This window comes from Anser brachyrhynchus, assembly GCF_964034855.1.
Source record: "Anser brachyrhynchus genome assembly, chromosome: 2".
Lineage (NCBI taxonomy): Eukaryota > Metazoa > Chordata > Aves > Anseriformes > Anatidae > Anser > Anser brachyrhynchus.
The window spans coordinates 63249117-63274527 of NC_137695.1; the positions used below are offsets into that span (position 1 = coordinate 63249117).

Sequence of the window (25411 nt, forward strand, 5' to 3'; positions counted from 1 at the left end):
GGCTAAACAACCCCTGCTCCCTCAGCCGCTCCTCATAAGACTTGTTCTCCAGACCCCTCACCAGCTTTGTCATCCTTCTCTGGACTCTCGAGCACCTCGATGTCCTTCTTGTAGTGAGGGGCTCAAAACTGAACACAGTACTCGAGGTGCGGCCTCACCAGAGCCGAGTACAGGGGGACAATCACTTCCCTAGTCCTACTGGCCACACTGCTTCTTATACAAGCCAGGATGCTGTTGGCCTTCTTGGCCACCTGAGCACACTGCTGGCTCATATTCAGCCAACTATCAACCAATACTCCCAGGTCCTCCTCTGCCAGGCAGCTTTCCAATCACTCATCTCCCAGCCTGTAGCTCTGCTTGGGGTTGTTGCGCCCCAGGTGCAGGACCGGCACTTGGACTTGTTGAACTTCATGCAGTTGACCTCAGCCCATCAGTCCAGCCTATCCAGATCCTCCTGCAGAGCAGATCAACACATGATCATACCCTCGAGTGGATCAACACATGCACCTAACTTGGTGTCGTCTGCAAACTTACTGAGGGTGCAACCAATCCCCTCATCCTGATCATTGATAAAGATATTAAAGAGAACTGGCCCCAGTACTGAGCCCTGGTGGACTCCGCTAGTGACCGGCCTCCAACTGGATTTAACTCCATTCACCATGACTCTTTGGGCCCGGCCATCCAGCCAGTTTTTAACCCAATGAAGCATACACCAGTCCAAGCCACGATCAGCCAGTTTCTTGAGGAGAATACTGTGGGAAATGGTGTCAAAAGCCTTACTGAAGTCAAGGTAGATCACATCCACAGCCTTCCCCTCATCCACCAAGCGCGTCACTTGGTCATAGAAGGAGATCAGGTTCGTCAAGCAGGACCTACCTTTCATAAACCCATGCTGACTGGGCCTGATCGCCTGGTTGCCCTGCAAGTGCCGCGTGAGGACACTCAAGATAATCTGCTCCATGAGCTTCCCTGGCACTGAGGTCAAACTAACAGACCTATAGTTTCCCAGGTCCACCCTCCGGCCCCTCTTGTAGATGGGCGTCACATTTGCTAGCCGCCAGTCGACTGGGACCTCCCCTGATAACCAGGACTGCCGATAAATGATGGAAAGCGTCTTGGCCAGCTCCTCCGCCAGTTCTCTCAGTACCCTCAGGTGGATCCTATCCGGCCCCATCGACTTGCATACATCTAAGTGCTGTAGCAGGTTGCCAACCATTTCCTCATGGATAGCGAGGGCCGCATCCTGCTCCCCATCCCCTTCCACCAGCTCAGGGTACCCAGAGAACAAGTGGTCTTGCTGCTAAAGACAGAGGCAAAGAAAGCATTGAGCACCTCAGCCTTTTCCTCATCTTTTGTAACTAAGTTTCCCCCGCATCCAGTAAAGGATGGAGATTCTCCTTAGTCCTTTTTGTGTTTATGTATTTATAAAAACATTTTTTGTTTTCTTTAACAGCAGTAGCCAGACTGAGCTCCAGATGAGCTTTGGCCTTTCTAATTTTGTCCCTGCACATCCTTATAACATCCTTATAGTCCTCCTGAGTGGCCTGCCCTCTTTTCCAAAGGTCATAAACCCTCTTTTTCTTCCTACCCTCTAGCCACAGTTCTCTTTTCAGCCAGGCCGGTCTTCTTCCGCGTTGGCTTGTCTTTGGGCACGTGGTGACAGACCGCTCCTGAGCCTTTCCTTCCTGAAATTTCCTTCGTGACGAGTGCCCAGCCTTCCTGGGCTCCTTTGCCCTTCAGAACCTCCTCCCAAGGGACTTTGCCAACCAGTGTCCTGAACAGCTCAAAGTCTGCCCTCTGGAAGTCCGAGATAGCAGTTTTACTGATCCTCCTTCTGACTTCGCCAAGAATAGAAAACTCTACCATTTCATGGTCAAGCTGCCCAAGACAGCTCCTGACCACCACATCTCCCACCAGTCCTTCTCTGTTTGTGAGCAGAAGGTCTAGCGGGACACCTCCCCTGGTAGGCTCTCTCACCAGCTGCATCAGGAAACTATCTTCCACGATCTCCAGGAACCTCCTAAACTGCTTCCTCTGAGCTGTGTTGTATTTCCAGCAAATATCTAGGAAGTTGAAGTCCCCCATGAGAACAAATGCTGGAGATTGTGCAACTTCTGCCAGCTGCTTGTAGAACACCTCATCCATCTCCTCATCCTGGTTTGGTGGTCTATAACAGACCCCCACCAGGATGCTTGCCTTGTTGGCTTTCCCATTGATCCTAACCCATAGGAACTCAACCTTATCATTCCCAGCCTCAAGTTCAACAACATCAAAACACTCTCTAATATGGAGACCCACACCACCACCCCTTCTGTGCTGCCTGTCCCTTCTGAAGAGCCTATAGCCAGTCATTGCAGCACTCCAGTCATTGGAGTAGTCCCACCACGTTTCAGTGATGGCAACCAAGTCATAGCTTGCCTGCCACATGATGGCTTCCAGCTCCTCTTGTTTGTTGCCCATGCTGCGTGCATTAGTGTAGATGCACTTCAGTTGGGCCATTGCTTTCTCTCGCGGCCCTGGCATTGTTCCCCCTGGCTCACCTCTAACGAGCCTTATTTCATCCCTGTCCCCCTTCTTACCTAGTTTAAAGCCCTCTCAATGAGCCCTGCCAGCTCCTGGGCTAGGATCCATTTTCCCCTAAGAGATAGGTGGAACCCATCTGCAGCTAACAGGCCAGGTGCCAAGTAAAATGCCCTGTGGTCAAAAACCCCAAAATTTCTGTGTTGGCACCAACCTCTAAGCCACGTGTTTATCAGGTGGGCTTTCCGTGTCCTCTCTGTACCCCTCCCTGCCACTGTAGGGATGGAGGAAACCACCACCTGTACTTCTGCTCCATCTACTAAGCGCCCCTGTCCCCTGAAGTCCTGCTTGATAGCCTTCAGGCTTCTCTCAGCAATTTCATTGCTGCCAGCCTGGACTAATAATAGAGGATAGTAGTCAGAGGGGTGAACCAGGTTGGGAAGGTTTCTGGCAATGTCCCTGACCCAGGCCCGAGGGAGGCAGCAGACTTCCCTATGGGTAGGGTCAGGCCAACATATAGGGCCCTCTGTTCCCCTGAGAAGGGAGTCGCCTACAACGATTACCCTTCTTTCTTTCTTGGTGGAGGCAGTCTTGAGGCGTAGAGTCAACTTCTTTGCCCTAGGCAACCTCCTTGGTGGACTTTCGACCACATCCTCACCCACCAGTCTCTCAAGCTCCAAGGCCTCAAACCTGTTGTGTAAGAGCTCCTGAGAAGGTGAGGCCAGTAGGGAGGGGGGTTGTCTGTGATGCCAAGCAGGGACTTGTTTCCATTCCTCCTCATCTCCTAGGTCCCCTCCCTCTGCTCGACAGGACAGGGGGTCCGCCCCTGTTTGGGGTGTCTTACCCCGGTGCCTTTGTTTCAGGCCTGGCAGGAAGTTGCTCCACCAGTCTGTCTCCTGCTCACACTCCCTGATAGCCCTTAACCTCTCTACCTCCTCCTTGAGCTCTGCCACCAGGCTGACCAGGTCATCCACCTGCTCACACCTCACACACACAGTGCCTCTGCCACCCTCAGATGGCAGCAACAGGCTCAGGAACTCCCTGCATCCAGAGATCTGAACTGCCACATTTTTGAGCAGGCACTCCGTCTGGATCGCCACAGACTTTCTAGAAAGAGCTTTCTGCCTAGTGCAGACCATGGCGGTTTAGCTATAGGTAGACAGCCGGTAGATGAGTTGTTCTCCTGAGTGGGGAGGGATGCTCTGCGCTGTCCGAGCCCATACTGCCAGCGCAAACTGCAGCCCCATGCCCTGTTCCCCCATCCTGTTTGCTGCACTCCCTAGGGGCTGCCTCTGTATGGCCGGGGAGCAGGCACTGCTGGCTCCTCCTGGCCTGATCAGCCTCAGTCGTGAGGGCTGACGGGTGCTGTCAGCTCTCTCAGCTGCCTCGAGTGGCCTCGATGCCGGAAAAAAAGCTCTGCCCGCCTCGATCCCCTGCTCCGCTGCAGAAAGTGTATGCCCCGGGACTGATCACCTGAGTAATTTAGAAGTGAAATTGTAACAACAGTGTGTGTGTTCTGTTACTTTTGTAAGGTAAGTGCATGGTATGTCTGTCTTCAAATAATACTATTATTATGAGGTAACCTGTTACAAAATTTGTGTTGCATTTCATATTAGAATTTTTATTTCTATATATGGCAAAGAGAATCTGAAGAGTTTTTTCACATTTTCTTCATTACTACAGTGCTGAAACTGTATCATGAAACTGTATCAAGTGTATCACAACTCTAGATGAAATAAGATCTATAACTAGACAAAAACACCAAAGGATTGAGGAAGTTCTGGCTCCCACACTTTGTTACTGTTTTGGGCTTCCATACTACCATTTAAAATTACTCTAGCAGACCTAACAAAACATTCTAAAAGTATTTCCCAATAAGAATATTGGGAATCTCAATAAGAATACTGGGAATCCCAATATTTTCACTGCAGTGGTAAATTTTGCTGGAGCTTTTTGGTTTGGCTTTCTTAGGTATACAGTTTTTTTGGACTCATCAACTAGAGATCTCCATAGCCAGATATTATTTGATTTAATTTTGATTCAAATTTTCTCTGAAATAATGAAAAACTTTGTTTATGGTGAGGCAGATTTAGAGCAGGTTGTCTAGGAAAAGTTGCTTTGAAATGAGAAGAACATCTTGTTTTAAAAATAAAAATATTTCAAAATCTTTTGGGGTAGTTTTGTTACTAATATTTTCCTGTTGACAACAGTCTCTAAGATGTTTGTATTATGTTGTCATCAGTATAATATTTTAATTAATTTTTCCATCCGACTGTGAAGGTATGTTTGAATGAATCATTCCGGAAGGTCATGGATTTACTGTCAAGTATTTTTTAAGGAATTTTCCTTGGAACCCATAGATATTCTAATTTGGGGGCCTGTTTTGAGTTTTCTGCTGGCTTTACACTGATTTTTTTATTTTTATTTTTATAATTTGTTTTAAGGTGGTGCAGAATAGCTACTTGGAGGTATTATTAGACAGCCAAAAGAATTAATGAATTGACAACTACAAAGATGAATCTGAGACTTCTAGTAACAACCCCTCTCCAACCCAAGACAAGTCTTTGAAATAATTTTTCTTTGCAGGAGATCTGTGAAGCAGCAAGCCAACAAAGAATGTTAGCGAAAAGGTTTTAGATGACTATGAATGGATGAGTGTTGTTTTTATACTAAACTTCTCAGCTTACATGACTGACAACATTTGCATAGCTGTCAGTTTCATGACTTTTCTGCCTTTGTATTATCCATGGCAGTAAATTACTTTATTCACTCTAAAAATGTATTTTAAATTTATTGGAGTGAGTGTTGGGGTTAGTGTTTGAATTTCATGTTTTCTGGGGGAAATAATGACTGATTGCTGCTATGACCTTAATGCTATTCTCAATAAGGTGAGTATTGGTCCCTCTAATGATGTCTGTTCCTGAAGAAAACAACGTTTGTTAGCTGCTTTATCAAAAAATCCCCCTCACAAGAACAAAGAAAAAAAAAACAAAACACAAAAACCATACAAACTGACTGCTCAGAAGAGCAAGCATTCCATATTTCATAGCCCCTAGCATTTTCATCTTTCACATAGAACATACTGTGCAATTTCTGACATGTCAACCATTTTAAATAATGCTTATATTTTTGCAAATTAGAAATATTCTGATGAATGTGCTTTTGTTAGTGTTAAAACTTCCTCTTTTCTCTTGCACCATTCTGATAAATTACATACATTATGTTATTGTATGGTGAATTGAAAGATAAAATTTAATATACCTCTGGATAATAACTCAGTATTTTAGCAAATAGAACTTACCCAATTCTTTAGGAGCATTATTCATTAAAACCGGATAACCAGATCTATTCTTCTGTAGTTGAGTCTCATTTGAAAGAGAGGTACTGTTCAGCAATTTTTGGATTTCACATTTTTGCCGTGAAGCCTGTTAACTGGAGTTGTGATTCCCCTTAACATGCTGTTGGGATTCAGTTATATGAGTGGCTACCACTATTTAGCAATGTTTGTGTAATGTCAGCTTTAAGTGTATTATTATCAAATTGATCACAAGTGAGTATCCTGATTAAAAAACAAACAAAAAATTATTTTTTTCCACAGGAAAAGGATGAGACGTTATTAAAATTAGAAAACTTACCCATGCAGGATATGCAATAACAATTTCTAATTACTGCAATTTATTTTGCAGATCAGGTTCATTAATTTGTTCCATCCTTGTAATATTCTTCAGGCTCATAGTTTGGATAGGCATTTTTAAGGTGTGAATGTGCACCTTTGTCTTTTTGTCAGAAAGAAGGTGTCATATAAAAATAGCTTTTGATACATGTCTATGAAGAACAGGTGCAGTTTTCACATAAAAATAACAAAACATAATGTGTGTGTTCTTAAGGTAGCTTTGGTAGTATTCCTGATGAAAAATATATTTCAACACATTTGATACTTTGTGTTCAAAGTATCAGGAGCAATCATGGAGCTTTCTTCTATGTTAAAATAGAATTCTTTGTCTAGAGGGTTAAAAAAATGTTGCCAATCTTTATTACATGTTAATTGGTGTGAACACAGGTATGCAGTGGATTTGGCTAATAATGTTTGCCTTCCCATTTACTTGAAAATGTTCACTGGAAAAGGTAATTGAAAGTATTCAAATTTAAAGGTATTTGAGGTGGAAAGTTAACAAAAGATTACATGGCTTTGGTTTTAGGCTATTCTTTAACTGCATTATAAATACCACGTTATACCTCTTTCAGGACAGCAGTGTAAAGTATCTTGTATTCAGAAGACAGATAGGAAAGATGATTCTTTGTGTTCTTTCATTTTAGGAATACCAAAAGTTGCCCAGTGTAAATTCAAGCTGCCTTTGCGATTAATCTGCTTTCCAGCTCAACCTTCAAAATCAGCAAATCACAAGATAACTATTGATACCAATAAACCTCCCATCAGTTTTCTCACCATTTTTCCAGGTAAGTTTTAAAAAATTTCTGTAATAGGAGATTTGTTAGGAACTCAGACAGGAGGAATAAGTAAATAATTAACAAAGCATTATTAACAGTATTAACGTTATTAACAATAATTATTAACATAATTAACAATATGAGGATGTTTAAAAAGTATGGGTTGAGAGAAATGATGGAAAACATTTCAAGTTAGATAATCCATCTGGGCTAATATATCTGTCTCTGGTAAAACTGTAGATTTTTTTTTACACAGTGGGTATTACAATATCAGTGTTGTAATGGGGAGAGACGTGGGCATTCATTTTATGGGGTGGGGAGGGTGGTGTTCAGTGGGTGTGAAATGTGAATACAGGAAGCAGGGTAGAGTAAAAGTGGTAAATGTTGTATGAAACGGGTATGATTGCTTTGGAGGAAGATTTGTGAGGTCCTTGATGTATCAGTCTTGAGCTGATCCTATTAAATAATTTCATTAGTATTTTAGACCAAAAAGACAGGTGCTTTAGCAATATTTTCTGATAAGCAAAACTGAATTATGTTTCATATTCAGAAGAGTATTAAAGTAGCAGAAAGAAGGAATTAGGTGCCATATAGTACTAGAAAAACATGAATGAAATTAAGTATTGCAAAATATAATGTTATGAAAAAAAAATCTGCTGTAATTATGTGCTCATAATTTGGAAGTGATAGAGAAGGTGGAAGTTACCACATGAATACTCTGTGGTACAATGTGGCACAATCATAAAAAAACAGATAAGAACCTAGGCTGTATTAGACAAAATGATTCCAGGCCAAAAACTAGTAAGGTACTGTGTACTGGCATACAGTACTGACTGCTGGTTGCTGATACTAAAGGTGAATTAAAACTCAATTTTAGAATTGTAGTGTAGAAAAAGGCTATGAAAATTACTTAGGGATTTGAAGAACAGAATTAAAAGAAAAGTACTCATTTAGCTTAATATAACACAGGCAGGAAAAAGGGGGGGGGGGGGTGATGAATAAACAGGGATCATAAAGGGCTTGTGAGTAATTTCGATCTGGCAGTGATTAAAGTTCTGAACTCCAGAGGACTAAGGTTCTGCAACAGTTTTCTGATCAGAGTGGTATGGGCTGACAACTTGAGAGCAGCATTTTTAAGGTGGAGCTACTACATCTGTTTTTGGAAAGATATAGTACATTTATCTGAGACAGCATTGGAGGAGGCATGTGGGTGGTGTTTTGTTTGTTTTTTAGTAACATGGATTTCATAACTTTGACGATAAATATACCTCAAATTTGTGTGCTGTATAACACTGTTACCTGAAACATAAATCAAAATAGATTTCCAAAATAGAGAATAAATAAATTTTATTTTAAACCTAGGGATGTGTTGAAATCATAACAAAGAGTATATGTAATGTGCTTCAGAAGAAGCTATTAAAATGTTTTGATTTCTGTTCATCCTGTTTTCAGTGATGGAAAAGAAATAAAGCATGCTGTTTATGATATTGTGGTGGTTTTACTCGGGTGGGAGGCCGAGCTCCACCACAACTGCTCTCTCACTCCCCCTCCTCAAAGAGGAATGGGGAGAAAATACGATGAAAAGGGCTCAAGGGTTGAGATAAGGACGAGGAGATCGTACAGTAATTATCGTGAAGGGCAAAACAGACTCAGCGTAGGGAGATAGTAAGATTTATTACCTATTACTAACAAGCTAGAGAAGTGAGAAACAAAGGAAAGAAACCAAAAGCACTTTCCCCCACCCACCCTCTTCCACCTCCCCCCCCCCCCCCGAGCGGCACAGGGGATCGGGGGAATGGGGGTTATGGTCAGTCTACAGCACTTCTTCGCCGCCGCTCCTTCTCGGTCACTCTTGTCCGCTGTGCTGTGGGGTCCCTCCCACGGGATGCAGTCCTTGGTGAACTGATCCGGTGTGGGCTTCCCACAGGCAGCAGCTCTTCAAGAACTGCTCCAGATACAGGTCCGTACCACAGGGTCCATCCCTCAGGAGCAAACTGCTCCACCTGGATCCCTCATGGGCAGCAGCTCCTGCCAGGTCACCTGCTCCTGCGTGGTCTCCTCTTCACAGGCTACAGGTCCGGCCCAGAACCTGCTCCAGCAGGGGTCCTCCACAGGCCGCAGCCTCTGTCAGTGCAGGTCCACCTGCTCCACCGTGGTCTCTTCTATGGGCTGCAGCGTCGAACCCTGCTCCACTGTGGTACTTATTGGGCTGCACGGGGACAGCCTGCGTGACTCACCATGGTCCTCACCACAGACTGCAGGGGACTTCTGCTCCGGCGCCTGGAGCACCTCTCCCCCTCCTTCTTCACTGACCTTGGCGCCTGCAAGGCTGTTCCTCACTCCTCTCACTCTCCCAGCTGCTGTATGGCACAGCGTTTTATTTTTTCCCTGTCTTAAATATGATCTCACAGAGGCGCAAAACAACATCACTTACTGGCTCAGCTCTGGTCAGCAGTGGGGCCCTTACCTAACATGGGGCATCTTCTAGATCCTTCTCACAGAAGCCACCCCTATGGCCCCCTGCTACCAAAACCTTGACACGTAAACCCACTACAGATATCATCTGTGAAGAAACTTTGGATTTTTGGTGTACTCCTTAATAACAATTGTATCTGGTCTACTTCCTGCTTTACCTTATTTTTAGGGGAAGTTTGGGAGGAGACGTGTATCGGAGTAGTTTTTAAAATACAGTCATCTAAAATTAAGCCTTTTAAGTTGGTACGGTCTAAACATGAAAGAAAGCTTGGCATGCATTTATTTTCTAAGTAGATAATTCCACTAAGTTAGATGTTTGTTGTGGTGTGTGCTGAAAGCTAAACCAGAGGGTGCTCAAACATGATCAGAATAATTTTTGCATAGATGTCTGAATTAATGGAGACAAGCAGTGTTGTGCCCAGTATAGGTGACAGTCTTTTGGGGCTATACAGCATTCACAGTTCTTTTTAGATGGTATAGACTGAACCTCTGAGAAAGCTACCTTTTGTCTACCAAGCTTAGGCAATTTCGTATAACAACTGAATGTAGCTCGGCTTCCACCTGTGAACAGAGGGACTGAACACCAAGCTACTCCTAATATTCTCTACTCCTCAAAAAAGGGGGAGCAATCTCATTGAGATTGCATAAATGTAAGAAAAGCAAAGTTGATGTAGTCCTGGATACAGCTCGAAATTTGTTGTATGTGAAAACTGAATTTTAGAAAACTATTTACTTTTCTTTTTCAGACTTTGCTGATCCATCTGAGGATGACCAGGCAAATGTTCTGGGTTTTCAGTTCCTAACGGGTTCAAAAATCACTCTTCTTGCTTCAAAAACATCACGTAAGTGGTATTAAAATGTAAAAGATAATAGGCCTGAAAATGTAATAGATAGTAGGATCATCAGTTAGTATGTGTAGAAAATGAGAATGTGGGTCATACAAATAAGGCTAATTGTAGGGTGAAAGTTTCTACAGGAGTTTCAAAGCATTAACTGATCATGTCTTAACTGCCCCTGTCAAGTATCTAATAATACTTCTAGGGAAGTTGCAAAATTTTAAAATGGAGCAAAAAACATACTCAAACTATGCTACAATACAGAGACAATTGTCTAGAGAAATTGCTTTTCCTTAGAGTTTTTATTTTGGCAATGTTTTTAATTAGTAGTTAATACTGTCACTGTAATCACATGAAAAAAAACAAACAAAACAAAACCAAAAAAACCCCACCTCTTTTTCTGAAAAGTATTTCAACTGACCTGTGTTTGGAAGTAATTTAGTGGAATTTGTGAAAAGGACTAAAAAGCAAGTTTGTAACTCTCCACAGTCTTTCAGTAATGTTTGACTCTGATTAGTATCTGACCCTATGTAGGTGCTTCTTTGCATCTAAGTAAATTCCTGTATCTTTAGATTCCTGTATTTCTCTGAATGTAGGACTATGAATTCAATCATGTTGAATACTATACTTCTAACGTGTTCATGGAATGTATGAACATATATGTAGATGTGCTGTTACCTGGTCCAGCATCTCTTGGCCAGGGCAGCTTGTGAATTAAGCAGTCATGTTCCAAACACCCATGTGTTTGTGCTCTTTGAAACATAAAATAAATCAACTCTCTTAATTTTGGAGAGTTTGAGAGTTTATGGTCTTGCTGGGCTATTCAACTAATTAAACTTCCTTGGCACATGCACTGGAACCAAATCTATTCAATTGTGTTTAGCCAGCAAAGCACAAAGTCTTCATTTAATACAGCTGACTAAGAAACTGAAAAGCTGAAAATACCTGTTGCTCACTGCAGAGAGTTCAAAGGGAACACATTATGAATGTTCTATGAAAACTATTTTGAGTAAGTGAGAAATCAGAATGTAGTTTAATGTGAAATTCTTTCAAAACAAAAATAATCTGCCTCACTGTGTTTTCAAAATTCAGTATTCATGATGGGTAATATAAATACCAATGACGTCAGCTGTAAGCTATGAGATAATATTTAATACTTTTTCTAATGTAATCAAATGTGTTAAAAACAGAAACCATCTGGAGGGTAATTATTGAAGAACATCCATTGTACCAAGAATCACTTTACATTTCTAAGGTTCAAGTCCATTTGTATTAGTTTGTATGCACTATTTGCATGCTGTTTTATTGTGAGTTTGTTTTTAATATTTGTTTAAATAGACAGTAGATTTTAAACAGTTTGAACTAGCTAGACATGCAATTATAGTTTCTAGAAAGTAAAGAATTTAAAGGATTTATAAATATCTTTTTATGGATTACAATTTTAATCTTTTATTTGAATAGTTGCTAAATCTGATGATGCTGTGTAAGGGACAAGTTTATGTCTATGAATTAGACACAATGAATATATTTTAACTTTTAGTAAAGCTATAACTTTTAGTTCCCCCACCCAAACCATCAAGTTCTTCCTATCAGGTTTGTTTATTCACTAGCTAGGAATGATGCTTGCAGTCTTACTGTAAACTTTCCCACACTGCTTTACTTGTGAAGTTCACTTAACAAAGGAGACTCCAATAAGTATGTTTTTTTTTTCTTAGTGTGACTACTCATTTCTCTTGTCTGGGAATCCGTACTTTAGGAAACAAAGGGGTTGTTTGATGCCTTCTTCCTTGTAGTGGCTGTTTCCAGCATCTACCACATGTGTTGGATTGGGGTGGCTGTAGAATTTCTCAGGGTTGGGTGTGTGTGTGGGTCACTAAGTAAAAGCACATTTTTAGAAAATTATTTGTAGAAGTTGTGATACGCAAGGATAATTAAGAGGATTTTTTATGAAGAGAGATTGTCCATAATACAAAAGCATTGTTTGGTAGAATTTCATGGTGTTAGAATTATTTTGCTTGAGTGGGCAGATCCTATATGGAGATAATTAACGCAGATAAAGTTATGTATTGTTTGGGAGGTCCTGTTATTTTGCTACCATTTTTTTTAACACTGAGCTTTTACTTTGTAAAAGTACTTACACAGCATGATCGCTGTAGAAAGGTTCTTCATAAAGAAAATTGTATGTGTAGACTGTATGTATGAGTGAAAATCTCCAGGTTCAGTTGGGTTTCACTGCTGAAGCTGCAGACAAAAATGACATCTGTTTTCACATTTGTTTTTAATTACATTAGCGAATCCATTTTAAACAGTATAGTAATTGAAGATGTTACTTCAGCCTGTCAAGATGACTGCTGCAAGGAAGCCCAGCCTAAAGTTCATTTTCACAGTTAATATACATTTTAACAAAGCTTGCCTCATGTAGATTAAAGTTGTAACTTTTTTTGAACTTTTTTTTTTTTTAAAACTGTCTTTAATCAAAGTTTAAGGAAGGCTTGACTACTAGTTGTGGTTGTTTTTTCTCGTGATAAGGGCTTTGTAGCTAAGAAGTGAACTGAATCTCCCAGACTTCCTTCAGATAAGCTACTGTCAGGGCAACGAATCATACTTATTGCAGATTGTTTAAGCCTTGTAACCTACTAGAGCTCCTCTGAGTCTCCTGATTTTCTGTTTGAGAATGTTTCTGAAAATAATTGTATTTTTTCTGGAAGAGAGCTTATTTTAACAAAAAACTAATGTAAATTGATTAGCTATTATAAAAGCAAAAGAACAGAATCCCAGATATTTATTTTTTCCACTGTATTTCTGTGTAAAGCATGTATTTAGTATAACTTAGGATTCTCACTTTCCTACAGTTTGTAAATCTAATTTATCTTTGTTTTTGAGAGCTGAAAGATCATATAAAGCAAATGAGTGCAATGCTCTCTACTCAAGCCATGGTAAAATTAGGTTGTGTTTGTATTGACCAACAAACAATGTATGGAAACCAAATATGCATTTTGGAGGAAATTAGTTTTATCCGTTTTAAACCATTAATGTATTAGACATGTCAATTATAAATGGAATGACTGTTGATTTGGCCTGAAAACATCTGAGCTAATTTCCCTTAAGGAAAAATCACTTAAAGCAAAGTAGGATGATACATACAACTAAGTCCAGCCATTACATTGTGAGTATTTATAAAATGGGTATTAGGTTGAATGTTATCTTTAGCAGATGGTGTTCTTTTCTTCAATAGACATGTTTTTAAATAAAACTTGCTTCTTTCCTCTTACACTGTAAACAGAATTTGTCATTCTCTATTCAGTGAAATGTGTATCCTGGGAATGATGCCAGTGGTAATGTCAAACAGTCTTGAATTAATAACGTTGAGGAAATTTTAAACAGTACATTCAAGTTCTAAAGAATTTTGCTTTATTTGATTTACTGTGAAGCTTATTAACAAGGATGGAAAAAAAAAAAAGAAATATTTTGCATCAAAAAAACCCAACAACTCTTTTTCCATCATAGCTGCATTTCTGTCTTTCCCTTTGGGTAAGGTATTGATAGATGAATAATGCCAAGAAGTAAGGCATTGTTGTTTGAAACAGTATCAGAACAAAATAAATGCTGATAGGATTGTCCACAAGGTTTTCCCTTCAACATTTAGTTAATTCTGATTTCCTGGAAACTGAAAAGAGAAGTATACAAATATGGACTAGAAACAGAACAGAAATAAGATCTCATCCAATTAGCTTGATAACTTGAAATTCACTAAAAAGTGATAAGTTGAGTGAACTTGTTGGGACAGAGAACAGTGGCTAACTGGACTTTTTGTTTTCACTTCAATTTATATTAACATTTTCATCTTTGTACTATTGCATTGGAGTTAAGTATAGCAATAACAAAACTGAATATTGTTGTCTATGACTACTGAATGAGTAATGATTTCCTATTGAAAGGTATCCTAGGAGGTAGAGATGTAATAAAAATTATATTAGTGACTGTATTGTCTGAGAAGACAATAACTGTGTTTTCAAAATACATTCAAGATTTTATGTGAAGTATATTTGGTTTGTTACAACTATTATCTGCTGCTCAGGATGCTGTGCTTCTCCCATGGTCCAAAGTGAAATGAACCTGACTTTGCCTTCAGCCCCCAGAAAAACTTGTTCAGACTGTACTATGGAAGAGAATGCAGACAACCTGTTGTTATAGCTTAATATCATCCAGTAATTCTTGTTTCCCTATTATGGTAATTCTTCATAGTTATTTGCACTTCATAAACTGCACCACGCTCTGCAGTAAGTAGTCCTGAAGCTATGTACTCATTCTGTGCTACAAAATTGCCTGTTAAAGTTAGCATAAAGGAGAGGGTATTTAGGACCGACACCAATAAAATAGAAGTATTTATTTAACAATGATGAGCATATATCCCCTATGAAAATCTCTAATACAAACTTTGAATGTATTGATAAAGTTAGTTAAATTCCCGTGTATTTTTGATGTTGTGTAGTGGATAAATACAGCTTAAATGTGTGCATTATCAGTCTTGTATTTGTTCTTGTTTTCAAAGAACGATATAGGATCCAGAGTGATCAGTTAGAAGACCTTTGGCTAATAACAAAAGAGCTCACTCTTCGACTGGAAGAACATTTCAAAAAGCAAAATTGCAAAGACTTTGCGTGTACCTTTTCAGGTTCAATTCCCCTGCAAGAATACTTTGAACTAATTGATCGACATTTTGAGGTATGTTATATAGCGTGTGAAGAGCTAGTATTCTACTAGTTCAAAATTATTTGTGTGCTGGCACTAAGAATAATCAGTTTAAAACTGTATAATGATCACAGGTGCACAGCCATTTGTCTTTCAGAAAATATGAAGTTGCATCTAAGCATAGTGCTGGAAAAAGTGTTGTTGTACATTTTGTAACATATGGATATAAGGACATACACCTTGCCTCTGAAACAGCCCTTGTGATTGGGAAAGTATATGTAGCTGCTGTGTAGTCTGCAAATTATACAAATTATGGAACTAGTATTTGCCCTTCTTTTCACTAGCTGTACAGAAGCCATGGGTTCTTTATTGACTAACATCCTGTTAATTGTAAAACTATTTTTGAAACTTGTCCTCAGTTTTAGGCTATTCTATAATAATGAACCCATGAGCATCTGTTTTGGCTGAATCATCCTGGTAATTATGCAGAAAGTCCCTACACACACGCACACACACACCTAAACAAAAATAAAAACAACAGCAACAAGAACAACAAGAACAAAACACCCAAGAAACAAAAAACCCTGACTACCCTTGTGGAAGTAGAAGGCTTTAAGAGGTTTACCAGACCAGATACAACATATACATAATTATTTTTTCCTGTCTGTTTGGTCATGCAGATGACAGTGAAAACACTCTAATAGTCAACTTGTAGAAATAGTTAATAATGTATATGCGCTCTTTCCCTTCTGTTCTGCCTTCTTTCCAGTAACAAAAGGAAACAGTTATCTGAAAATTTCTATTAGTTTAAACTCATGTAACAGGCAAAAGTATAAACATTTGTATGTAAGAGCGAGAAACACTGTTCAGTGTTCTTTCATGCAGCCACTTCTGTAAGGTGGAGCCATCATTATACAGAAATGGTTGTTTTAGATGGATGTAGGGATTTTTAATGAAACAATCTAGGTCCAGGCTTGTCTCTCAGGCTTATGAGTAGTTCTCATGTTCTGAGTTTCAAATTTTATGAAAGAATAGAGTTGGTTTTATTTTATGTATTTTTTTTATTGTTTATTTTTTCTAATGGGTGGTATTGTAGTAATACTTTAACTATATATAATCAGAACATAGGCTTCATTAGATTGTGTCACAAGCATAGATATACTGTGGGTTGTAATATTGGTGTGATCACTGTAGTGGTAAGTTAGGATCTAATTAGGTTGCAGCTGGCTATTTTGAAGTTTCTGAAATTTTACAAGAATTATCTGGTCTGAAAATTTTCTACTTTAAGAAAAATGGTCTATGTAGGGGATCCTAATGCTCCATCCCTTTTTTTGGCAAGCTTGGGACAATAATACCTGAGATGTCCCCTTTTTCCTCCTCCTCCTAGAAGAGCTGCATTTCTTTTAGCTTGCCTGTAAGTCCTTCATAATCATGTACTGATGGAATAGTATGTTTGCTTATTTTTAAAAATAATCTGTTTTCTAAATTTAGCAGGCTTCTAATTTTGAGACACTATAAAATAGGTATGTCATAATATGTCTTGAAAGCTGCATGTCTTGAAATGTTTTTTCTGATAATTTCTGCTAGTTACAGCATGTACAGAGGATATTACCTTGAGGACTCAGCTTTTTGAAAGAGACTCACTTTTATTAGTGATTTTTGTCTTAGAGGTATATAACAGAAAATAGATTCTTATAAAGATAAAATAGGAATTTTGTTATCTGGGCATTTGATATATGATATTGTTCAAAGTTTTGTGAACATTTTAATAAAGCTGGTTGCTGTACCTGATCAATATGTATATATAAAATTAATAAGAATTTCACTTCAGATATAGAAGTCATTCAGTCAATGAAGACTTTAGTGCTTTTATTCATGCTTAAGGGAATAACCATTTACATTCTACAGCAATGAATAACAAGTCTAATATGTCATGTGTATGTGCCACAGTACATGAAATTGAGGAGAAACCCTGAGATACTGGTGTTGAAATTTCATTCTTTTTTGGTAGTCTTTTTGATGAGATACTTAGGCATTAACACACATTGTTATTTCTGTTGGCAATTATTTTTGACTTCAGTGGCAAATGATGATTCCTGAAAATGTTAATAAGTTTCATGATGAACGTGAAATTAACCACATCAATATGAAATTGGTATAAACAACATATTAATACTTGAATAAATACACACACTATCAATAATTTTACTATAATTCATATTCATATTTGAGTAAATACACACACAGAAGAATTTTACTATCATTCTCTCTTTTCATGTGGAATGGGCAGATATGATGTATATGACCTGTAATCTGAATTCTTGAAAACCATTAAATTGCAGCTGCGCTTGAATGCAGAAAAATTTCGAGAGCTGTTATCTGAGAGGGCTGTACAATTTAGAGCTATCGAGAGACGATTGCTGACACGATTCAAAGACAAAACTCCTGCTCCTCTTCAACATCTGGACACCTTGCTAGAGGGAACATTCAGAGAGGTCAGTACAGTTTGATTATGAACCTAACCTTTCTTTATGATGTTGGTAAAACTTAGCTTCAAGCATAAAAGCTATGCTTTCCTGGTTACATTTACCATCCAAAGACCAGGAAGCAGTAATTTGTTTAACCTAATATTCCCTGTAAGTTTCCAGATGATTTGAAATAGTTTTATTTAATCTGTGACCACAAAATTTTTACTCCTAGGTCACACCGGCTTGACAGCACATCATTCTTTCCTAACTGATGTTGATAGTGTAAATATTTTATAGTTCATGTGAAAATATTTTATAGTTCATAGCTTATGTAAATATTTTATGGTACACTGTAAACGGGTGGAATGGTTTGGCTGGTGTAATGTTCACAACAAAATTGTCTGAGGCTAAGTCCTTTCTTATGGGGCTTCTTTTTATGTTCTAATCATTTCAGAATGGAATAACTGCAGAATAACAATGTTTAAATAGTAAAATCATTCCTAAACCACCCCCACAGTGTTTTCTCCCCTTCTCCTGCCTCAGCTCTACATTACTTTAAAATAGCCTTTGTTTCATGATGTCTCCTTTGCTGAGATGTTACTTTGTGCATTTTGTGCTTTTCTGTTGGACAGTCCAATTTTTACTTTTTAACATGCCTTGTTAGAGGAGCTGAGAGACAATTAGATTGCTAGCTAGAAATGAGATTTATGCACTGTGGTGTATCAGGACAATTCAAAAATGAAGACAGGAAAAATATTTTTACTGTTTGGTTCATGAAAACCTTTCTGTAAATTACAGAAAACTGCCTTTCCATTTATGGTTAGACATAAGAGAAATATGCCTTTTTTTATATATTCAAGGCCAGGTTGCATGGAGCTTTGAGCAACCTGGTCTAGTGGGTTGGAATAAGATGATCTTTAAGGTTCCTTCAAACCCAAACCCTTCTATGATTCTGTCTTTAACGAGTTAACTATAAGATGGTGTAAGTTTGAGAGTGTTTTTTAATTTTTATTTTTTACTTTACAAAATACTAGGTGTTGTTAACACATAGATGGTTAACACTTTAAAATGGCACAACTAAGTAATACCTAAAGATCAACAAAAGTGGGTCTCTTGAGCCTGCTTTTGCTATGCAGAACTGTTACCTTTAAACTTAAACCAACCAAGATGTTCTTGACAATTTCTTGAATTAAAGATTGGTTCTGGGAATATGACAAAAATCAGGTAGTTAAAATGCATATTCTAGGAATATATCTGAAAGGTCCTTCAAACCAAAATTATCTTTTTTAAAATTACTTTTTTTTTTTTTTTTTAAATTAGAATTACAGTAGCTGAAAAGAGAATGAGGGAAAAGACTTATTTCTAGAGGATAAATGTTTATATTTTTCAATATTAGTTAAAATTTGATTTTAGGCAAGCTCAGATTTTTCTTGGTAGATTCCCTTTGTTATTTTCTTTTGTTCTTGAATCCCCTTGTAACAAAGACATGTTATCACAAACAAAAGTGTAGTGAAATAGTAATTACCATAGGGATCCCAATATTGTATACATTGCTTTGGAAGTGAGCACTGTGGTAGGACTTAATATTGTCTCTTTGCTGTTTGGGTGAAATGAAATTGCTTGGTGATACATTTCCTGTGTTAGAAAAGACCTTGTTTTCTCTTTTTTAAAAGTCTTTATCATCTTCTGTCTTTGCTTGAACAAGTATATCTAATGCAAATATTTGAAGTATTCAAAATAAGGAACATCTTTTTTCACTAAAGAAGGTATAATGAGGCTGGATAAATATGAACAGTATAAAGTCTCACTCTAAAAATTATTTAAGCTGTAGTCTTTTTGACATAGAAATTAGTATTGCTGTATTTTTGAGACTACTGCTTTTTTTAGGAATTGTTAGAAAAAAAAATCATGTTTTTCTTTTGGAAAAGTTGTCTGATATGAGGACCATAGTTCTGTTCTATAGTTTTTTCGATGGAGAATGTATTCAGTGAAGAAATGATCCATACCCCACGGAAGTAAGTAGCATGACTCCTGTCTGCTTCAGGGGAATTTGGATTGAACTCTGAATGTAAGTGGTGTAAAAGTTTTAGGGGGGTTGTAATAAAATTGGTATGGTAATTCCTACAATTAAATACTTCTAGTGTTGGAATAAAACTTAGTTCCTTTGCTATCTAACACCACTGTCTGAGAACATCATGTCTTATGCCAAAAACTTTTATAATGAGGAGAAAAGAAGAAAATTGCATAATTTTTCACTGGAGTAATTGTTTTGTACAAAAGAAAGGTATTTTCTGTGTTGGGTTTTGCAGTCAGAAAGAAAATGTGAATGTTTTGCTTTTATAGCATACTCCAAACCTTGTCATCTAGAACAGGAAAGAATTTCCAGTTAACATGAATATCTGATTTCACTACTGTTTGTTTCACTCAGTCACCAGGACTTAGGTTCTATGAGTTACATTCTTGATCGAATAATTACTATAATTTATATATATTTATTTTAAATGAAGCTGTAATTGTATAACCTCTCCTAATTCAGCCTGATGTAAAGATGTCTCTTACTGCTTCCCTTATTTCCTTTCATCAGAACAGTTATACTGAAGTTATAACCTTTGTGTGAACAGACTTTTTAATTCAAACCTAACAATCACAAATATTCAACTCATGTAGCTTCACTGCCTGTTTGATACCTATTTCAAATGTATTCTGTGCAGTTCTTTCTTTGCCAAACTACAAATTGTTATAATGAATTGCTGAACTGATTCGAATTTTACAGCTGTAGTTGACTGTAAATGTTAGTTTTCAGATTTTCAACTTGATCAAGTATAAGTTGTTTATGTGGTATGTGAGTAGAGATACACGTCAAAGCCACCGATGCCGAGGCAGAGAAAATTAATCAAGCTGCATTTATTTCTCTTGTAAAATTCATTTCTATTTACAAACTACTTTTTTTATGTATCTTCTTGTACATGACCAAGAGGGCAGGATGTATTCAGTGCTACAATAAATTTGCAAATTTATTGTAAGGAAACTGTAGCCTTACTTTTAATCTTCACAATGAAGGAGAAACAGGCATTGATGTGTGCAGTGATGAAAAGCTTCTTTTGTTTTTATACTCCTTTTCAGTATTTTCTTCTAGAATTTGTCTTTATGAATTAACCGTATATGTTAATATAGATTTGAGTTTTACAGTAGTTAACAAATAGTGACATATGGTGTTCTGTTCTGGAAGGAAAAGAAAAGCTATTTTATATGTAGTAACTTTGTATATTGGTAAAAGGAAAGGTCATTATTGTGATGTTTGAGTGATTTGTAGGAAGACCCTATGAAAATAGTGGAAAATAAGTTTTTGATAGATGCTATTTGTGTGACTATGTACTACAGTTTCTTGAGCTCTGGTTTAAAAAACAACAACAACAACAACAAACCAGTGCAATTGGATGTGCTTCTAGCTCTTGTTCAGAAAAAAGGAATTTAATGCGATGAATTTACAAGTAAACAGCAGTTGAGATTACATAGGCTTTTTCAGTTTAAAGGACTTGGAATATGAAATAAGATTGCAGCAAATTGCATGGTAGCTGCTGTAAACAGTATGTACTTTATACAACGCTCACTTAGTGGAGACATGTTATTGCTTGAAAGTGTAAGTTAATGGTCTTTAATCTCTACAGTGTGTTTTCTGTCGTATTATAGAATCATAGTTTGGCAGTTGCTGCAGGTGCTTGCCTTGAAATGATAATTCTCATGCATTGACTCTTGACATACATTACTGGGGTTTCCAGGTACGATTTGGAATTTACGATAGGGGTCATAAGAATCACTCTATTTCAACCCATGTAGATTATAATCTAGTGAATCGAAGCAGTACCAGGCATGTTTAGTTGTAAACTATTTAATCCAGTTACTATGTTTAGAAGATTAGCGCAGTTATACTCCTCGTGATCATCTTATTTATATTATTACTGAAAAGCTTGTCTCACAGAAATACCTGGCTGCAAGCAGCAATAATATGACTTTCAACGCAGTTCTCGGATACTGTTCCATAAACAATTAGTTGTCCAGTTCATTCTGCTTTCCTTGGTATATAGTCTGTATCTGTCTTGGCCGGTCTTAGTCTTGTATCTTGAAGTCTGCATACAAATTGCAGCTTGAAGAAATTAATGCATATAGGAATTTTTCATTTAAAAACTCTTGCTTGAAACAAGGGAATAAAGTATTCAGAGTCTTTCAGTTTTTGGAGAGGTAGTTGTATGTTAGTGTTTACAGGGAAAAAGATGAATTATCTCATTTTACAGTTGTGAGGAGTTTTCATCCTACTGCTGCTGATCATGCATGTTGGATTCTCTTCATTCTGGTTTGTGATCCAACAAGAAGGTTGAAATCTTGTCAAACAGTATTTAAACTATTAAAATACTGTGTGCCAGTTCTTGTCCATTTTATAATAATTTTTGATAACTATCAGGCGAAAATTAGTTTTGGGTGTAAATCATTATGACAACAGAAAAAAATAGTTGAATCTGAATTGTATCTTCTGAATCATATGATTTCCTCTTTGAAATTTTGGCACTTCAAGTGAAAACCAGTATTCCAATTAATAGTTGACAAATATCCAAATGCAAGCCTGTTATGTCCTTTTTGTCTAACACATATGATCAGTTTTCAGAAAAGACTTAGCTGATTTAAACCAGTATTATTACAGGGAGCCTGATTCATAAGACATGGGATTTTGCCTCAGTATTTAAGGGCTTGCCTTTGTGAGTGGGGACCAAGTGTTATGTATTTGCTTGACCTGAATTCCACATGATCTACATATGAATGAAATGACACAGGTACAAAGCTCCCAGATGGCAAAATTGAGCAAAAATTGTACTAATACACCTTCAGCACTGCACTAATATAGTTACGTGGCTCCCAGATTAGAGATGGTTCATAATTTCCCATTTTAGAATGTGAGTGGAACAGCTTTTGGACTCTCCACACCCTTTTCTGCAGACATGCTCTTCTTCTGAGGTGTTGGGTGCTGTGACTAGCAGAATTGTCGATACTGTTTCCTTGGGTCTCTAGGCACATGCTTTAGGTTCAATCCCAGAAACTCATGCTCAGAGGTTTCCAGAATCCACTTACCTCAAACTAGTGTCAGCTTTTCCAGCTTTGCCCAGGTGCACGTACTGAGTTTCCCCACTGTTGAAGATATGTGTATTTGATACTTAAGCAAATCATAATTAAATTCTGTGGATGAGTTTTTAAATGTGCATGTGCACGTGTACACACATGCATTTTGTTGTATGGTAATATGAAACATACAAATATGTGAAAAACAGTGCAATCCTAAATGGAAGTTTCTGACTTATTTTCATCTCTTCAGTGAGAGGTTTCGATCTTGTCACTGCTTTTTGAAAGGAAACATAAATCTTCCCTCTTTGTCTTCATTCTATTAGCTTGTTTCCTTTTCTTTTTCCACTCTTGGAAATAAGATTTCCCTCAGCTACCAAATGACTCCTCCTTTTGATTTTAAGTCTGTTATTCTTGGGACTTGATTCCAGACTCACCTGATTGAACTGACTCCCTATAATCAGCCATTTTTTTTTGGTTTTGTTTTGTTTTAGGGAACTGGAAGTCCTCCAGGTTAGTGATCCTTGATGGTTTCAGGCTGTTAGCTGCCTGTTAGATGCAGTAATTTCTTTAGATATTTCCACAGCGATTTCAGCACAAAGATGTGGAGTATATCGAAGGCAAATACCTACATCTAGGAGGGCAGTAGAAAATTTATAGGCAGTAATACAAAAATGATACGTTTGTGTACATGTCTGTGCATATGTATGTGTACATATGCATGATTTGTCAAACCTTTAGTCTTCAGAATTGTTCCTGAATGTATTTTCAGCATTGTATATCATAAATAAGAGCTAGCATTTTGCTTCCATGATAGCTGAACCAACAGTTCCAGCACTTAATATACTAAAGAAATGAATAAACATCTTCCCATTTGTCTCTCTACCTCACATCCATCTACTGATTTAGGAAGCTATGCTCTTAATTTCTGTTCTCTGATCTGCTACAGAGATGTAATACCAATTAAGTATGGGCATTATTTTGGGCATTATTATGGGCAAAATTAGGAAATTTTAGTGTTTACTCAAATATATGTATATGTATACATATTCAATTACATATTCATATTCAATCATATACAATTTCCTAATTTTTTAAAAGCATGAGTGCTGTTCCTTGCAGTATTTTAACACTTGCAGTGCATAGAGCACTTCGATTCTTGGTGATTTGTGGTCAGTAGCAAATAAAACTCATTATGTTCTATTCACTAAAACACACTTAGAGTGTCATTAAAGGTCCATTAACTCTTTGTTCAAGCCTCTTAGCTCCTTTCCTTGCTTATTAATCAGTTGATAAAAATCTCAAAACTGATCATTAGTGATTGAGTATTCACTCAAGAGTTGCACTTCTGACACACATGGCCTCAGGAACTCGACATTTTGGAAATGATTCATTGCTTGATTAGTAAGGACTTTTACCTCAAAGCAAAACCATTAGGGTTTATCATGCATGACTCAAAGGCTATATATCACACCCGCTCCTGTAATAGTCATTTTCCCCAGATAATGTCAGTGAGAACTACACCCATAATATAAATTAGTTCTTTTTGGCTTAAATAAATATGCTGTTCTTTGGAGGAGTTATATTTAACTTCTTGTTTTATTGCTGTTTCTGCTAAATGTAGGTGGTTGTTTTCCTTTCCTTTCCTTTCCTTTCCTTTCCTTTCCTTTCCTTTCCTTTCCTTTCCTTTCCTTTCCTTTCCTTTCCTTTCCCTTTCCTTTCCTTTCCTTTCCTTTCCTTTCCTTTCCTTTCCTTTCCTTTCCTTTCTTTCCTTTCTTTCCTTTCCTTTCCTTCTTCCTTTCCTTTCCTTTCCTTTCCTTTCCTTTCCTTTCCTTTCCTTCTTTCCTTTCCTTTCCTTTTCCTTTCCTTTCCCTTTTCCTTTCCCCTTTCCTTTCCCCTTTTCCTTTCCCCTTTCCTTTCCCCTTTTTCCTTTCCCCTTTTCCTTTCCCTTTTCCTTTCCTCCTTTTCCTTTCCCCTTTTCCTTTCCCCTTTTCCTTTCCCCTTTTCCTTTCCCCTTTTCCTTTCCCCTTTTCCTTTCCCCTTTTTCCTTTCCCCTTTTCCTTTCCCCTTTTCCTTTCCCCTTTTCCTTTCCCCTTTTCCTTTCCCCTTTTCCTTTCCCCTTTTCCTTTCCCCTTTTCCTTTCCCTTTTCCTTTCCCCTTTTCCTTTCCCCTTTTCCTTTCCCTTTTCCTTTCCCCTTTTCCTTTCCCCTTTTTCCTTTCCCCTTTTCCTTTCCCCTTTTCCTTTCCCCTTTTCCTTTCCCCTTTTCCTTTCCCCTTTTCCTTTTCCCCTTTTCCTTTCCCCTTTTCCTTTCCCCCTTTTCCTTTCCCTTTTCCTTTCCCCTTTTCCTTTCCCCTTTTCCTTTCCCCTTTTCCTTTCCCCTTTTCCTTTCCCCTTTTCCTTTCCCCTTTTCCTTTCCCCTTTTCCTTTCCCCTTTTCCTTTCCCCTTTTCCTTTCCCTTTTCCTTTCCCCTTTTCCTTTCCCCTTTTCCTTTCCCCTTTTCCTTCCCCTTTTCCTTTCCCCTTTTCCTTTCCCCTTTTCCTTTCCCCTTTTCCTTTCCCCTTTTCCTTTCCCCTTTTCCTTTCCCCTTTTCCTTTCCCCTTTTCCTTTCCCCTTTTCCTTTCCCCTTTTCCTTTCCCCTTTTCCTTTCCCCTTTTCCTTTCCCCTTTTCCTTTCCCCTTTTCCTTTCCCCTTTTCCTTTCCCCTTTCCTTTCCCCTTTTCCTTTCCCCTTTTCCTTTCCCCTCTTTCCTTTCCCCTTTTCCTTTCCCCTTTTCCTTTCCCCCTTATTCCTTTCCCTCCTTTTCCTTTCCCCTTTTCCTTTCCCCTTTTCCTTTCCCCTTTTCCTTTCCCCTTTTCCTTTCCC

The 25411-nt window shown here is 38.1% G+C and overlaps 1 protein-coding gene across 19 annotated transcripts in view; it reads left to right on the forward strand.

Annotated features, from left to right (window-relative positions):
• The window catches only part of BBS9 (Bardet-Biedl syndrome 9), a 289323-nt gene that overhangs the window by 84519 nt on the left and 179393 nt on the right, over window positions 1-25411 (forward strand). For 18 of the 19 annotated variants that reach the window (XR_013947654.1, XR_013947655.1, XM_080582937.1 and 15 more), the window contains 4 exons: window positions 6838-6978; window positions 10191-10286; window positions 14833-15005; window positions 17315-17467. Coding sequence is in view for 17 of the 19 variants with exons in the window: in XM_080582937.1 (XP_080439063.1) it covers window positions 6838-6978; window positions 10191-10286; window positions 14833-15005; window positions 17315-17467 (563 nt within the window). In the remaining 2 variants the exon portion in view is untranslated. Of the gene's footprint in view, window positions 1-6837; window positions 6979-10190; window positions 10287-14832; window positions 15006-17314; window positions 17468-17672; window positions 17703-25411 lie in introns of those variants that run through there. The other variant, XM_080582932.1, reaches the window with a different exon arrangement.